General features: G+C 45.2%; 1 protein-coding gene across 1 annotated transcript in view; it reads left to right on the top strand.

Moving 5' to 3' along the window:
- The window catches only part of Csmd2 (CUB and Sushi multiple domains 2), a 537,775-nt gene that overhangs the window by 498,036 nt on the left and 21,873 nt on the right, over window positions 1-17,866 (top strand). Inside the window, exons 52-57 of the mRNA XM_051188846.1 lie at window positions 57-230; window positions 1,609-1,782; window positions 5,615-5,788; window positions 7,212-7,400; window positions 12,259-12,432; window positions 14,149-14,331. Of these exons, the coding sequence (XP_051044803.1) occupies window positions 57-230; window positions 1,609-1,782; window positions 5,615-5,788; window positions 7,212-7,400; window positions 12,259-12,432; window positions 14,149-14,331 (1,068 nt within the window). The remainder of the gene's footprint in view (window positions 1-56; window positions 231-1,608; window positions 1,783-5,614; window positions 5,789-7,211; window positions 7,401-12,258; window positions 12,433-14,148; window positions 14,332-17,866) is intronic.

Genomic DNA, 17,866 nt, shown 5'->3' on the forward strand with positions numbered 1-17,866 from the left:
ATGTCTCACGTCCCCGCCTTGGGACTGGTTTATTGAGTATTTTATGATCTTTTCAGTCATCTCCTGTGGAGAGCTCCCCACACCCCCAAGTGGGCACCGCATCGGAACGATGTCTGTCTATGGGGCAACTGCCATCTTCTCCTGCAATTCCGGATACACACTGGTGGGCTCCAGGGTGCGGGAGTGCATGGCCAATGGGCTCTGGAGTGGTTCTGAAGTTCGCTGCCTTGGTGAGTGGTCCCCCAGCCCCACCCTACCTGCCTACTTTCGAAAAGTGCTTACTCCAAGCACCAACTCTCAGGCATCACCATCACTGTGACTAAAGCTGGGGACTAACTTCCCTTGGGGAACTCAAAAGAATGAGAAGACCAGCCTCTGGGGGGTCCACCCTCTAATCAGAAGGACAACCCGCTCACCTAATTAGCCCCCAGGATGACCAGTACATCCTGGCCTCCACCCTATAGACACATTCCTATAATGCACCTAAAATATCGTTTATATTATATATTAGAGAATTGTTTTGAAGATATCCACATGTATATATGTATGCACATCATAATACACACATGCAAAATGACAGGAGCATTTTCAGACAAATCACTTACAAAGGAGAAACTTTTCATTGCTTCAGGGGCTAATGTACTCCTTGACTGAGCCTTACCTAAGTTCTCTCTTCTGTTACTATTTTCTGGGCTCTCTCAGTTCCCAAAGAGAGTCTCAGTTATATGAGCCTAACAGAGCAGATCAGGTGATCTGTGCCTGCCATACACACAATGACCTCCAGGGTACAAGAGGTCATGGCCAGTTACCATTTTCTTGGGCACTTGTTTAGAATACAGTTGTGAGCTACTGCTATATAGTCAAAGGAGCTGAAGGGATGCCAGCAAATTACTATGCCCAAGCTTCATTTTAACTCACTGAGGTGACACTCAGAAAGCTTGAATGTGGCCAAGCATCAGGTCTTACGTGGTTGTCATCAGCAGGACAAGCTATGATGACTTTAGTAAGGCTGTGATGCTCACTAGACAGTAGATACATAGTGCTTTCTAGCACTATGATGAAATACCCAAGATAATCAATTTATAGAAGGGAAAGATTAATCTTGGCTCACAGTTCTGAAATTCGGGACCCATGATCGCCTGCCCCCCTCTTCCCGCCCACTGTCTTTGGACTATGGTAAAGGAGCACACCAGGGCAGAATCAGGGGCAGAGGGCTTAAGCTTCACAGGCATGACCTAACTTTTCCCCAGTTCCTAGAGACTGGGCACCAAGCTTCCAACACATGAAGCTTTGGGGGACTTACTCAAACCATAGCAACCCCAGAGACTGGGAAGAGTGGTGATCTTCACCTGTGTACAAACACAGAAACTACTCTGAAAGGCTAGTCATTTGGGCTTCAACGTTGGTGTTGGGGGTCACCAAACACACAGCACCCTTCCTCTAACGTCTAGGGTTCCTGACGTCATTCCTGGATCACCGTTCTCTAGGGGAGTGGGGGAAATGAAACATGGCTGAGTACTTGGTCCTTTCTCTCCCACCCCACCTAAGCTCTACCCCATTTTCTAGAAGTTTCTCTTTAATTGACTCTCTTCCCCCATCCCGCCAAAGCTGGACACTGTGGGACCCCAGAGCCCATTGTCAATGGACACATCAATGGGGAAAACTTCAACTACCGAGGCAGTGTGGTGTACCAGTGCAGCGCTGGCTTCCGCCTGATCGGCATGTCTGTGCGCATCTGCCAGCAGGATCATCACTGGTCGGGCAAGGCCCCTTTCTGTGTGCGTAAGTATGTCATCCGCTCTCCCTAGCCATGGGGCTCAGAGTTGGTCGACACGGACTTCCTCCCTTTACCTCTTAGTTGAAGGTTTTGTATATTCTTTTCATCCCCAAAGATATGATCACTACATCTATTTCTTCAGGTCTCTATGTCATTAACTACTGTTTTTATTATTCCCTTGGGATTTCTTCTGATTTACTTTTTTTGTTCATTTTCTAGTTTGCATGCAAATTATATTACACAAATGCTTTTACAGTTAGAAAAGGACAAAAGCATATACAAACAACCTCACTCATTTTCATTCTTTCATTTTGTGTTATTTTTATGGTTGTAAAGATTTGGAGCTATAAAATTTCTTCTGATCAACTGTTTTAATTACATCTCATATATACTAATGATAAGTGCTTATTTTAGAAGCTTTTTAATTTGTCATTAATTGCCCCCTACACCTAGAAAATTTTAATAGAATAATTTTTTTTACATTTCTAAGCCCAAAGGTCTTTTTTTGCTTTTATTTTATGATCATTATGAACAATAATTCTATACCTTGACATTTATTGATACTTGTGAATAAACAGTTAATCAATTGTTATGAATGTTCCATATGCACTTGAGAAGAAGAACATTGTGGGTAATTCTGCTACACATAGGGACAGGAGTATTCCTATTATGTACTTTACAAATTATATTTTCTGCATTTTTACTGTGTTTGCCCACTTGGGCCATTTTCTTTGAGAGGTTTTCAGTTATCAGCGCATTTCCATTTTTTCTTAATTTTCCTGCAGGTAGTTTCCATGTCACGTGGCGCATATATATTCACAACTGTTATAGCCCTGCTGCAAATAAATGGTGACTTCTCACCTTTAAAAGTATCTTCTTTATCGCTTTTAATACTTTTTTAGCTTGAATTTTACTTTTCTTGGTCCCAGACTTAGTATTCCAATTCCCTCACTTTTTTTCTGGCACATCTTTGACCATCACGGAATGGCAGGCACATCTATTAAATTAGACTCTTTCACACCAGCATCAAAATCTTCCTGTTCATAGGTTAAAGTCATTCACATGGGTGGATATGTCTTACATGTTTGGCCCTAATTCTCTTGTGTTTTCTGTCATCCTGATGTGTTATTCTCTTTGATATTTGGATCTTTGTTGTTGACTTTGTACTTGTCACACTGAACTGCCATCAGTTCCCCATTTTTTTATTCAGCCCTTTATTATCTAGTTTGTCAATACTAGTGACCCTGAACTTCCATGCAATGGCTACACAACATGTTCCTCTTTCCTCTTTTCATTCTCAGTGGCATTTCTTCTACTCTGCCAGGGCTGAGAACATTTATCATGTACTTCATATATTATAATTCTGTTACTTCCTCCTACTTTTGCTTTATTCTTGGGCCTACAATTAAATTTATCATCAACACTGCTGAAGCCTTCCCTGTTACTTCTCAGCAGGGTCAAGTTTAATCTTTTAGTAGAATCTTGAATGCAACTCATTGCATAGTATTCTTCAAGTTCCTCTGTGGGGTGTGTGTGTGTGTGTGTGTGTGTGCTGGTGGTGATGGTGAATATGTGTGTTTGTATGTGTGTATGTATATGCTGACGGTGGTGATGGTGGTGTGTGTCAAGTAAATTACAATGTCATCTCCTTTCCTTTGTGCGTATGGTAAGCATGCCTGAAGTCTACCCTCTTGAGAAATGTCCAACATGCAATACAGTACTTTTAACTGTAGGCACTGAGCTGTACACTGGACCCCTAGATTTTGTTGTCCCATGTCACTGCAACTTTGAGTCATAACACCAGCATTTCCTTTCTCCACTCACCCCTTCCCTGAGTAACCACCATTCTACACTCTGTCTGGACATTCAACCTGTAGAAATATAATATTCGCTTCACACTAGGGGTGTTCAGGGAAGTTCTGGTTATTTTTCACTTTGTCCCTGAAGTCTAATATCTCTCCAAAGGCCGAATGCTACAAGCCAGCTACCCTGGATAATCAGTGTGTCTCTGAATGCATCCATTCTGCTCTTATTCCTAAAGATTCTCTTAGATTACAGTTTTAAGTTCTGGATCGGGCCTGCTGTGCCTGGTCTGTTCATTCTTCTGCTTCCAGGCAATTTAAAGCCTGAAACAGTCCCTGCCTTGGTTGCTGCAGAACTTGTTTTTCTGTTCTTTTATTTGTTCTCATTAATTTGTGTTTGGGGGTATTTACATGGGCACCATTATCCTCTGCTACCTACAAGTAATTTGGAAAATTCTTCACTTTTTAGAGTTCCCTAAAGTGAGCCTTTATGTAAAATGCAGAGGTTTGTTCTTAACTGTTATAAGGCAAAGTTTTGTTTTTAATTGCTCCTCTTTATCTTGCTCCTCATACACGGAGAAGGCCACTAAGATATGTGGGCTGCTCCACAGCAATGTCTAAAACCAGCCTTAGCGAGCTCCTCAGCGTTGGGTTTATAGAAAGTGAGATCCACCCATAACCAGTCATCCTTCCAGATGTGTCTACACAAAACACATTTCATTGCACCCAGGAGACTCACATGAAAATGCATGATGCTGGGGTCTGCGTAGCCTAAAGACACTCCTGTGAGACTTGGGTCAAAGTCACAGGTATTGGGATAAGAACTCAGGCTTTCATCCCTGTAAATCAGTATGCCTGGCATAAACAACCAGAAAGATTTGTTTGGGGCTCCAAGTTTCAGAAGAGTCCATCCATCACAGTGGGAGGCTGTGGTAGAGCCCAGCAGTTCACATCACACCAGCCAGGATGCATAGAAAGACAAGACAAGAAGAAGCCAGGGTCCTGACAATAAGCCCTTGATGATGTACTTCCTCCCGCTAGACCCAGCCTCTTCCTCTCCATCTCCCAGATGCCATAACATTATCATTCCATCAAGGGGTTACTAATCTGTCCATTGGGTTGGAGCACCCCTGTTCTCATGTCTGGGCACGCCCTCATCGAGGCATACAAACATGTGCTTTCCTGATCTCCACTCAATCAAGGTGACAGTTCAAGTTAAGTATCACAGCTGTCTACTCTAGTCACCTTCCCCTTCTTTCATTGGCAACAAAAGCCACTGTAGTTTGAGTCAACTTCTTCCCCCTGGCATTTCTCTACTCCAGCCAGAGAGCATCTCCTCATGAAAATGAGCCCTGGTCCTGAGCCCTGCTGCCAAGAGGTGCAGGGCAAGAGACAAGATGTCACAGACAAAGTTCTGGAGCAGGAAGCAAGCACAGGACTCTAGGGGCAGAATGGTGCACAAGAGGTGTCAATGGGTGGCAGTGGCTATTTCCCGCAGTCCATGGACAAAGCCTACAACCTTGGAGTAAAGGGCAGGGGCAGCGAGCTAGGGCTATAACTGCAGAAGACATGCCTGGGTCATTGATGAACCCTCAGGCTGATGCTCTTCCCTCTTCAACTACTTGACAACCCCTCATATTATCTTCCAAGGCTTTGGGATTGTCCCCTTGGCTGTGCTATACAGGGTTTTGTTTCTGACCCCTCCTCAGTTCCCCTTGCAGGATTTTTGGTCTGTCTTCCCTTAAAAGGCGGGGGTCCCAAGGTTGTCACACTCAGCATTCACCTCACTTCTGAATGAGATTGAATGGTTGTTAGATTTGGCGGGATGTCATGATCCTTTGCCCAGTTGGTACAAAGTTCACAAATAATACTACCTGTAATATGTACCCCTGCCTATCCCACACCCTCAGTAATCTAGCAAAAGTCTACTCTCCCTGGAGACAGACCCAGATCAGACAGCAACCCACATGAAAAGAGGCTGACATGGGGGTGTGGAATAGTAGGCAGGCTCACCTGTCTTCTGTTCTGATTGCAGCAATCACCTGTGGACACCCAGGCAACCCAATCAACGGCCTCACTCAGGGCAGCCAATTCAACCTCAACGATGTGGTCAAGTTCGTTTGCAACCCAGGATACATAGCTGAGGGAGCTGCTAGGTCCCAGTGCCTGGCCAGTGGACAGTGGAGTGACACGCTGCCCACCTGCAGAAGTGAGTCAGCCTTCCTGCCCTGCTGTTTCCCCCACCACCCTGTGAGCGTCTACAGCCCACCGGGACAAGCCATGGAATTCAGTCCCAGTGTTATTTCCCTAATGCAAGGAACCCTTGAGGCAGAGAAGGATTACAAATGAAGCTGTTCAACTTCTAGATACAGTTGTGTACCATTTCATCATGGGTCATCAGAAGAAATCCACAGTTTCGTCTTGCAAGCCTTACTTAATTCATAGAACAAATAACTCTAGACTGGTCTTGAAGGGCTTTTTACAATAAATAGTACATCAGTGAAGCCTCAGAGGCTCATCAAAGGCCAAACAAATATTTTAGGGCCGAGGAGGCAGCCCAGCCATTAAAGCCTCTGCCTGAAGGACTTGGGGACCTGAGGTAGAGCTCCAGAACATACAAGCTTGGCCCAGGGGCTCAGTTCAGCCAGTCTAGCCTAAACTACTGAGCTCCAGCCAGTGGGAGGCCCTGTCTCAGAGGAGGTGAGCCAATGTTCCTGAAGATGTCATACAAGGTTTCCTACATTCACATGCACATACAAACACATATATGCACACACATATGAATATACATACACACATAGATACTTTTTAAAAGTGGACATTACCTAAGAAACCACACCTGAGCTTGCCCTCTAACCCATATATAACATGTATATAAACATGCGTGCACATGCACACATAACACACACATAGGGAAACAAAACCTTATGCAGTAAAGTAAATATCTCACTTCCCAGAAGGAAAACATACCCAAACTTTTTCTGCCCACCTTATTCTATGAGTATGAGACTCAGGTAATAAGGTTCATATGCAAGTGTTTGAAAGCCAAAGCATATAGTATGGGTTGTATGACAAATGTTATCATTATTCTAAACACTGATTTTTGCATATAGCTTCTTTGGAAGTCCTTGCTCATTTTAAAGCCTGTTGAGACCTCCAGGATACTAATGCCTTTTGAAATACTCATGAAAGTGACTAAAACAGTTTCAAAAAGAGATCATGTGCTATTCAAATCAAGGTTGATGTTCAAGCCAGGTTAATACTCAAACCAGATGAGCTTTGGCAAGGAGCAGAGTTAAGCCAGGGGTCAGGCACACAGAGGCAAGACAGCTGTGCCATTGAGGTATGCATGGGAGGAAATAAGTCAGCCCAGGGCAGCAGTCAACACTGGAAGCCTGAGGGATGAAGACCATGTGCTCTAGGAGGGGAGGCAGCTCCTCGGGGGAGGTGATGGCCACCTGGACTTGGAGGATGAACCCATGACCAGGTGACCAAGGCAGAGCACAAGGGCCGCGGCCTCAAGACCAGACTAGCCTCCTGTGCGGGATCCCCTTTGTCATCAAGGTGTCATCAAAGCCTGAGAATATCCTCACATCTGGATCTCAGTGTCTCACTATCACTTTCAATCACAGTCATCAACTGTACAGATCCTGGGCACCAAGAGAACAGCGTCCGGCAGGTCCATGCCAGTGGCCCCCACAGGTTCAGCTTTGGGACCACTGTGTCCTATCAGTGCAGCCACGGCTTCTACCTCCTGGGCACACCTGTGCTCAGCTGCCAGGGAGATGGCACCTGGGACCGGCCCCGCCCACAGTGTCTCCGTAAGTAGATCCGTTTGCTTTGAGTAACTGGTGGAGGAATACATCACAGAGCGTCCCTGCACATACACATGGCCAAGTGTGTGCACTTGGTGTTATGCCACTACAGCATTCTGGCTGCTCCTTGGACATCAGTGTTATGAGCACTTTCCTGCTAGCCTGGTCCCAGAGCCATGTCAGTCCCAAAATAACACACAGAGACTGTATTAGTTATAAAGCTGTTGGACAATGGCTAGAGCTTCTTATTGGCTAGCTCTGTCTTAAATATTACCCCATTTCTATCAATCTAAGTGTTTCCACACAGTCTTATCTTACCGGAGAGAGGGTCTAGACCTCTTACTTCTTTCATGTCCTACATCTTGACTCCTCTCTACATCTCCCAGAATCATCCTTGCCTCCTAGTCCTGCCTATCTTGCTTTCCTATAGGCCAACAGTGCTATAAATGAATAATCATTAACCAATAAGAGAAATATATTTATAAAATGACATCTCCCATCATCTCTTTTCTGTCTAAAATAAAAGAAGTGCTTTAACTTTAACATAGTAAAATATATAACAAAACGGTTATCAAATAAGAACTATAGTTAGCAATATTTAACCCATTAACATTTAGCAAGATTTAAAGAAAATATTCCATCATCTATCCTATCTTTGTGAGTCTAAAGTGTTATATGTAACTTATCTTTAATCCTAACTAAGGAAAACTATAACTATCTGTCTTCAACTCCATCAAAGACCACAGAAGGATAATATATAAACTCTAGAATTTACAGAGACATCTTTCCACCTGGACAGTCATCCAAATTTCTTCTGTAAATTGTCATATCCATTTTTGGCCCATAGGCCATAGTATATCTGGCAGACTTCCCAACAAAGTAGGAAATTTCCAACTGTCTCACCTGTGTTGGCAGTTTGTCAGTCCTTTTTCTCTGTGTCCTGCAGAATGTGTCTCAGACTCTTCCATGAAGCAAGGACTCTACAGCAATGTCCATCTTGTTTTAGCTGTCACTTTTCTGTAGGTCCTGCATGTCCAGTTTATACAGCATAAAGTCAAACAGTCCAGACAAGAGCAGTATCTTGCCCAAATTGCTAGTCTTGCCATATTGGAAGCAAACTCCATAACGAGTTTCTTTGATGTCCATCTTCCTTTCTGACATAGTTGGTGTTGCCAGGAGCAGTTAAGTCTCACTGTCAAGAAAACCCTAAACCATTTTAAATGCCATATTCTGCAGGTCTTTGAAAAGTTTGAAGGATGCCTATCCAATTGAAATATGTCTCTATATAACTAGAAAACCTAACTAACCTAACTATAAGCTTTGAGTATCACAGGTAACTATCTACAATCTGTACTTAATTATATATTACATTTTTAAATGAGCTATACAAATACAATACCTAAACAAGAGAATTATACAGATCAAGAAATTGACCTTATAATTCATTTCTATACCATAACCCCCTTTTTACCTGTAAAAGAGAGATTGGTTGTGATCATTAACCATTTATAACCAATCTCATTTAAATGAAAACAAACATTCATAGACAATATTTGGGAATTTGGGCATTTTTCTTTTCAAACCGCTTCCTGCTGGTTGGGGATGCTATAATACCATGGGAATCCTAAGAAGATGCAAAACTCCTGGCTGTAGTCTGCAAGGCTGCCTTATCCCAGGTGTTTTGAATATTGGATCACCTGGGACAGTCTCAGGTCTTGCTTGATCAAACCATGTTAGTCTGGAAGGAATCCACAGCTTTTCATTTTCTATGGAAACAAAAATAGAAATTCTTTTCCCCAGTAACCTGTCCTTAGACTTAAATTTGGAAGTTAAAGCATTTTTTTAAAAATAAGTTGGATTAATTTAGCAGCACTGATAATCAAGTGTATTTTAGCAGTTGTTGCTCCTTCCTTAGCAATTGAGCAACTCAAAGACAACACAATAGCATACAGTATCCAGACTCTGTGTGTTTTCCATCTTCATGTGGCTCTTTTATTACTCTATTTTTTCTACTTCTATTTTTTAATTTTTTGGAGACAGGGTTTCTCTACTAACTTTTGCCTGTCCTGGAATTCACTGTATACCAGGTTCTCTTTGAAATCACAGAGATTTCCTTGCCTCTGCCCCCTGAGCGCTGAAGTTAAAGGCGTGTGCCACCACTGCCCAGTCACTTTTTTTTCCTTTTTTAACCAAATATCTTTTTTATTTTCTCTCCCAAGCCTAAGTATATTTTTTAAAACACAGTAAAAAAATGTTTAGGCTATACTTTATCTAAATCTGCCTTTACTGTATATTTCTACCTTTTTTCTAGCCACAAGTCTTGTATCTGCTAAACAGCATTGCTGCTGGCTTGGAGATGTGGTCACTGCCACTGCCAGCCACTCTTGCACAACATTATTGTTTGGTAGCAGGGCCTCTTAAAAGAGCCCTGTGGGGTTTTTTGCCGCTTATGCCAAGTCAGGAAGACTCCCTTAAAGTAGCCATGCAACTCTGCTTGTCCCTAGCAAAACAGAGCCAGCCTGAGAAAAATACTGCTACCAAGAAGACTTGCTTGTCTGTTCTTTTGTTTCTAAAATCCTTTTTTAAACTGTTGCCAAGTTTCAAGTGGAAGTTCTTAGTACCCACGTTGCAGGTGCCATTTTGTTACCAGCACTTTCCCAACATCCTGGTCCCTTCTTGGGTCCCTGTTGTAAAGGTGCCATGCTAATTCACACATGTTCTTCCTGGGCAGGGTGTGTTCCCTATCCCCTCTGGTACTTCCATGAACCCTTTAACTCTTTGAGGGTCCCTCCCTGCAGAGCTGGCTGTGTAGTGAGACATCACATCTTCATCTTACCTCTTTCCAGCCTTTCCAGAAAGATAGCATGTACTAGTCATCTTTCCTGTTGCTGTGATACAATGTTTGACATGTGCAACCTAGGAAGGGAGGATTCATTGCTACTAGGAAAAGTTAGAGGGACAATATAGAGAAAAAACAAAGCCAGGGGAGGGACTCAAGCCCTGACACTATTTGCTGGCCTCTCAGTCTGATGAAATGAGCAGTGCCCTTGGGTCTCTGCACTCTGGCTGCTGAAGGGGAATCTTGTGGGTTACTCCCTCCCCATGTCCCTAACAGAGGCAAAGATGCACTCCTGAAGCATTAATGGCTACTGAGTTGTGACCATCCCCATGCAGCTGTCTTTGTGACTTTACTCAAAGACCCTTGCTTATAGGTGTAGTGGGAGAATGGTTTTCCAGCTCACTATCAATATTCCTTGCCTGAGGGCCCTGATATGGCTGCCCAGGCCCATGTATGAATGATAAGTTATGTGGGCTTTTAGATGAACAACTGCCTGTATATGGTGTGCCAGCCACGGTTTGAAGACTTTAGTGGCTTCCGATCATAATAAGGGGTATTCTGGCCCTTTCTCCTCAGCATCAGTGACCTGCCCCTTGCCCTGTCTGGATATAAGCTAAGGTGACTGTGAAGATCCTCCTGCCTCATTCCAATATTCAATCAAAGCCATGATCATATCCTCTGAAACAGCTTCATGGTAGCCTCACCTCGATCATTCCTCCACAGAGCAACCAGTGAGATCCTGATACGGCATAAACCAAGCCGTGTCCCTCTGGTGCTTCCTATTATGCTTAGAATAAAATCAGAATGTTACCCCATGATCCTCCATGTCCTCATCTACCTTTCCCTGGATCACCTTCACGCTGCTGTGGTTTGGATACAAAAGTCCCCGCACAGGCTCATGTGCTGGAACACTGAGTCTCCAGCTAGTGGTGCTATTAGGGAATGCTGTGAAACCTCCTACAAGAAGCAGACCACCGGGCTGGGTGTAAGCCTTGGTGATCTATAGACCAGTCCTACTTCCTGTCTACTCTCTACTCCCTGACTTCAGACCCAGTGCAGCCGACGGTCTCCATGCCCTCCACACCATGATGGACTGCCTCCCTTCAAACTGAACCAAAGTAAACCCCACTCCCTCAGGTTTCTCCTTGCCAGGTATTTGGTCACAGAAACAAGCAAATTAGCTAAGACACATGCCCAGTTCATTCTGGCCTCATCCCTGTACACGTCATGTTCCTTCCTTGATGTTCTTGCCGCAGCCTGCACCATCCTGACCTATCATCTCAGAGAGACGATTCTTGACTACCCGTTTTAAAAGGAGCTCCCCTCAGCTTGCCCCAAACACCCTTGCCCTTTCTCAGCTTTGTCTCTTATAATACCACTATTCATTTACTCCTTTTTTAGCCTCCTTTCCCCATTATAAGATCTAAGAGTGCATGGACTTGATTCCCCAGACACAAAGGCCAGAGCCTGTCACATAATAGACACTCAATAAACAAGGGACCCTGACTAAGAAAGGTATTGACCTGTAAAAGAGTGAGCCCAGTGCTCACTAACCTGTGCATCTCAATTCTGGGGCCTTAACTTCATCACTGGTCTTCAAGTTTTAGGCGAAGGGATTTGTAGAGGGAAGGGAGCAGCTTGGGAATCGCTGATGAGGCCACTTGAAGATGAAAACAGCCCTGGAACGATGGCTCCTTATTTGCCTTGCGTGTTCCGTGGGCACCACCTTGGATACACCCTGTCTATGGCAGGGAGGGTACAGGGAGAGATGAGCAGGAGGGACAAGACAAGGAGCCAACGTCACTGCATACCTGCTATGTGCCACATAGGCATTACTCTTTGCTTACACCTTAGAAACAGTGTAAAGAAGCGGGCAAGCTTCACCTGTGAGCTAGAAGGAAGTTCGCTCCCGCGGACATTCAAGTTTTCCTCCCATTCCTGGCTTCCCTCAGCAAGCATATATGGAGTGATGGTGGCCCTTCCCTGCCTAACAAAGCTACTGAAATGTTTGTTCTCTTCCCACAGTGGTGTCCTGTGGCCATCCTGGCTCTCCACCTCATGCTCAGATGTCTGGAGACAGCTACATAGTGGGGTCCGTTGTGCGTTACAGCTGCACGGGCAAGCGGACGCTGGTGGGAAATGCCACGCGCATGTGTGGGCTGGATGGACACTGGACAGGTTCCCTCCCCCACTGCTCAGGTATGTAGTGTGGTGTAAGGGGGCTGGAGGAGCATTGGCTGCTGGGAGCATAGGCATGAACAGGAGAATATATAGCCCATCTTACATAAGACAGCACCTCTAGAAGGGACTCCAACTGCGCTTCAGCCCTTCCTCAGTTCTGGCTGAGTCCAAACAGCCAAAAAGCCAAGGGCACTGCTTGATTAGGTGCATCTGGAGCTTTAGTTCTATCTAGAAATCTGAGTCCATGTGCTCCTAGGGATGACAATCCAGGTGTGGGTCTACCCCTGTAATCTTTGCTCCCCTGTTTCAGGCTCCCTGTGCCCCAACCTGAATTATTCTCTCTCATCGGTACAAAATTAAACTTATCCCATGCCCTGACTGCCTCCTGGGACACCAGTCCCCAGAAATGTCCTTCTACTGAATTCTAATCATTAGTCCCCAGGAGAACCCTGGCATGTTATTGAAGTAGCAAATGCAGGGAGCCACCAAAGATTCCATGTCCACATTCCCTAAACCAGAAATCCACCTGTAATGTCTTACAACAGAGCAAAACATCTGTAAGGGAATTGTACCAACAACAGAAACCACAGGGCTAAAAAGCCACAGTTGTGTCTTCTTTAGGGTAAGCCTACCTGGCACTACCAAGGAAGGCCTCCAGGGGGCAGATACTCTGTAGCCTGAGATTCCCCAGGGAGCCTGCCATTACCTTAGCCCCCTCCAGTCCCTTCCTAGGGATAAAGATCCCAGCCTTCTAGTCACAAAGAGCCCCATCTCTGTTGTAATCTAAGAAAAGCAGTGCACGAAAGAAAGATGCCATGAGCCAGGGTTCAAGCAGAGGGCTTTTATATTACGGAGAGGGATCATAAAAGGGGGGAAGGGAAAGGGCAGAGACAGGCCTCCGGAGACAGGAGTAGTGCGCGCGCGCGCACTCACACACACACACACACACACACACACACACACCAAACAGATGGAAAACATTTTAAAGGAATAGAAGACAAATAAAGGCCAGAATCAAGTCCAGGCTGAGCTGTTGGAGGGTAATACCATGGTGAAGAGTTTGAGGTTGTATCCTGTCAGCACTAAAAATCCCCCAGAGATGTTCTTACAGGAAAGAAACAGGTGAGGTGGTTGTTCAAGGTCAGTGATTAAGGTTGGTGCTTCAGCTGGGAGAGATTAAGAGGAAGGGGCTGCTTGGGAAGCTTTTGCAGTCACTCAGGCAAAAGAATGGTGGGCATCTGAGCTAAGACCAAGAATGATGCTGAGAATGGAGAGGGCACCACTGGTCAGCAGGTGTGGGAGGAGAGGAGTTGAGCAGGAGATGTGACAGCCTGGACCACTGGAGCATCCCTCCCTGTGTGGCTCCGGAGGACTTACCAAGGATTTGATCTTTGTGGTCTGACTAATGAGTAGTGAGGTAGAACACTTATTCTGACATCTTCCTCCTCCGTGGGGCTCTGTAGTATGGCTCCATACATGCAACCTGGTTCCCACCGGCTCTGTCTCCTGTTATCTGCCCTCCCTCACCTCACTTCCTGAACACTTAAGTTGTAATTAGTGCAGACACTGTGGGCTGGACACAGTCCTTGGTCACCTCCGTTGTCTTCAGAGTTCATAGCTTCCTCCCTATCAACAGCATACCTTGTTCTCTCCCCCAGACCTCAGCTCCAATTGCATCCACTTAAGAACAAAGAGTAAAAATCCCTCAATGTTGGCTGGGTTCTCCTTTCACAGGAACCAGCACAGGAGTTTGTGGTGACCCAGGGATCCCAGCCCATGGCATCCGTCTAGGGGACAGCTTTGCCCCAGGCAGCCTGATGCGCTTCAGCTGTGAAGCTGGCCACGTACTCCGTGGATCTTCAGAGCGAACATGCCAAGCCAATGGCTCATGGAGCGGGTCACAGCCTGAGTGTGGAGGTAATGTATGTGACCCTTCTGCATCTCCCCCTGCATATGGGCTCCCAGTCATGCCCCAAATACCCACCCTTGTGGGCATTGGACATCAACAGGCAGCTCATGTCCATTGTTATTAGTAATCCCCTCATGTATATAAAAGAGGGAAAGTCAAAGAAGTTTAAATGACCCCATAGATTACCAATTTTCCCTGTAGTTTAATTTAGCAATCATGTGCTAAGTGTTACGGACTGTGTTGGAGATACAATGGTGATCAGAACAGACCCACTGTGTGGTCTGAACACCCTCAGCCTCCTAAAATTCATCAAGAGTGAACTCTCATCACCATAATAATGGGTCTCTGGGAAAGGACCAGGTCATGAGGGTAAGCTCTCATGAAAGGGACCAGAGAGTGCCCTGCCCTTCCTGCTGTGAGGACATAGTGAGATGCCACCAGCACAAACCAGAAGACAGATTCTTGCCGGATGTGGAATCTACAGGTCTCTTCATCTTGGCCCTCTCAGCCCCCAAAACAGAAAGTGAAACTCCAGTGTTTAAAAGCTGCCTGGTTTACAGAGTTGTGTTATAGAGGCCTGGACAGACAAAGACATGCCTCTTGCTCAATCAGAGCTTGCAGGCCAATACAGGAAACAAGGAACCCTAAGAAAACCAAAAGAGAATTATCAATTTAAGGTTGTAATCTGGGCCTCAAGGATGTCTTCCAAGGCAGCACTGATAGGGAAAGCCACTCCTAAATATCTGGGGAGGGATTCTACCTTAAAATACTTCTTTCCAAAATCCATCTTTTTCCAACTATCTGTGTGTCTGTCTCTCTCGACATCTGTCTCTGACTCTCTTCTAAACAGCAGAGCTCTGAGCTGCCCTAGTTTGAGCAAGTTTTAACAGCTTTGAATGAGGTTAAAAAGGAAAACAAAGGAGGGGATGATGTGAATTGACTGTGTAGGAAGGTGGGCTTGGGACAGGGACACGTGCCACTGTCAATCAGCTTGAGCACTCATGTGGACTGGAGTCAGTAATCCACTGTGGAAGCAGTCAGCCCCAGATGGTCCAACCATGGTCCTGTCACATGGTGCAGGCATGGAGTGCTCTGGAGTCAGGAGCAAAGCTTCTCCGGACAGTTAAGACAGTGATTGGCAGATAGTGAAGGGGTGGGGCAGAGGGGGTGGGGCAAGAGGGGCTTGGCAGTGGTTATGGTTAATCTGGGCATCTAAGCTGCCCAAGGAATGGGTGGGTTCATAGGTAGAGTGGGAGATAGAGGGAAAAAATGGTAGAATCCACAGATCATAGGATCAGACCAAAAATCAATGGAGAACTGGGGGGGGGGGGTGGCGCACTGGGAAGAGAGGCAGCACCACACAGCAGGAGCTGGCAGCTGGGGTAGAATGTCCCTGAAGAGCTAGGTGAGGTGTCCAGGTCTGCCTTTCTTGAGATGCCATTTGGATTCTGTAGAACGGTTTAGTCATACCCAAGAGAGGTCTGAGATACTGGGAAAGTGCAAGGTGGCGAGGGAGATTTTAGTGTTTCCTTAAACACCCAGTGGCTTGTAGCTCTTTTGACGACAGTCACATCCTAGGATGGAGTCAGCCACATCAGCAGAGCTCTGGTCAGACATTTGACAAGTAAGAGCTTGCACTGGAAGTTAATCCCCAAATGTTGGAAGGGGGGTGCACAGACATGCCTGACTCTGTCACCTTTTGAGGCTCCTCCCAAATTCCAATGTTTGACAGAAACAAGAGCTCCCCTCTCCGTGCCTTCTTCCTTCAACTGTAACACTTATGTTATTGTTTTAATTCATGTGTTTGGTGTGTGGATTTCTTAAGAACAGGCTTGAGGCCTGGCGAGAGGGGTTGGGGCGCAGCTACATGGGTAAGAGCACTTGCATTGCAAACATAAAGACATGGGTTCAAATCTCCAGCACCTGTGTAAAAAGCCAGGCATGGCTTTGAGTACCTGGAACCACAGCATAGAGGATAGAGACATGTGATGGCCAGCAAGCCATGCTGGAACCTCAGGCTTCCAAATCTGTGAGACCCTATCTCAAAGCAGCAAAGTACAACATGATAGAGGGAAGATCTGGTCCTCCTCCAGCCTCTGCATGCATATGCATGGGGGCAGACACCTGCACAGTCCCATGCACATATTCACCACCACCACCCAAAAAGAACAGACTTCAGATCCTTAGTGTGGGGACCATGACTTATTCACCGCATCCCAGGATCCTCGACAGAACCAAAATCAGTTGAATGAGTGGAAGGCAGGGCCTGTCTACTGTGCTGATGATACAAAAATGTCTTGTAGACCTTACTCTGGGACTGAGCAAATGTTCATCGTTACAAAATCAAATCAACTGTTACTCTCTATATATAAAAATCCTGGTGGGCACAGTGACTAACTTCACTGTTGGTGAATTCATAATTCAAAGAGTTATTTCAACTCTCTGGCCATGAGGGATTTGTTTACATCCTACAAAGAAAGCTACAAAGAATTCTCAAACTATTTTCAGCCATCAGGTATTAGAAACTGATTCAGACCTGCAGGTCCTTCTTCAGTGACAGGTCACAGAGAGGAACGACCAGGGGGTCAGAAAATAAAGAGGATAGGAAAGTTGGGATCAGAAGGTCTTGCACAAGCTATGTCTTATGCCAAGCAAGTTTATTAAGAAGTATAGCATCTTCTATACAGTTTTCAGGGGAAGAAATGGGACAGGGTAAGCAGAAAGCTATCAAGAACAGGATGAAGTCAGCAGAAAGACAATCAAGCAATGTTGCATGAAGGGAACACAAGATCTCTCAAGTGTGTCACAGAAGGAGTGATCAGTGGCCCTGGAACTGATAACCATATCCTCTTAGAGGGGAAGAGCTGAATTCTCAGGATGAAGTTGCAGCTCCCCCAAGGCCCTGGCCCAGGTCATTACTGGCCTTGCCAACATATTCCTGGTTTTAGACAACTGTTCATTCTCCATAACATCTTGGCCTCAGGGAAAGCCTTAGATTGTCTATCTCCCAACAGAAATGATGTTGATATTATTATACAAAAACTGTTATATGTGAAATGTAAAATAGAGAGACAAAACAAATAGTAATTATTTATCGTCAAGAGCTAAGATCTTCAGCATATAAAAATAATGAAGTGGGGAACCAGGGAGGTAGCTTCACTGGTAGGAATGCTTGTGATACAGATATAAGGAGCTTAGTTCAGATCCCCAGCACCCACATTAAAAAAATATCTAGGTATAGTTATATATGTGTGTAATTCCCCTGCTTCAGGGGCATTGAAAGGAGGCTTGCTAGGTCTTGCTGGCCACCATCCTAGATCCAGGTTCAGTGACAGACTCTGTCTCAAAGTTATAAGGTAGAGAATGATAGAGTGGGATACCCAACATCATCCTCTGGCCTCTGCAGGTATGCAAGGGACATATGCTTGTTTGTGCACACACATGTGCACATATACCACACACACACACACACACACACACACACACACACACACACACACACAATTCTTAAAGACTTTTTATTTTAAAAGAAGTCTGGCCATT

This window comes from Phodopus roborovskii, unplaced genomic scaffold (genome assembly GCF_943737965.1).
Source record: "Phodopus roborovskii unplaced genomic scaffold, PHOROB, whole genome shotgun sequence".
NCBI classification, from domain to species: Eukaryota; Metazoa; Chordata; class Mammalia; order Rodentia; family Cricetidae; genus Phodopus; species Phodopus roborovskii.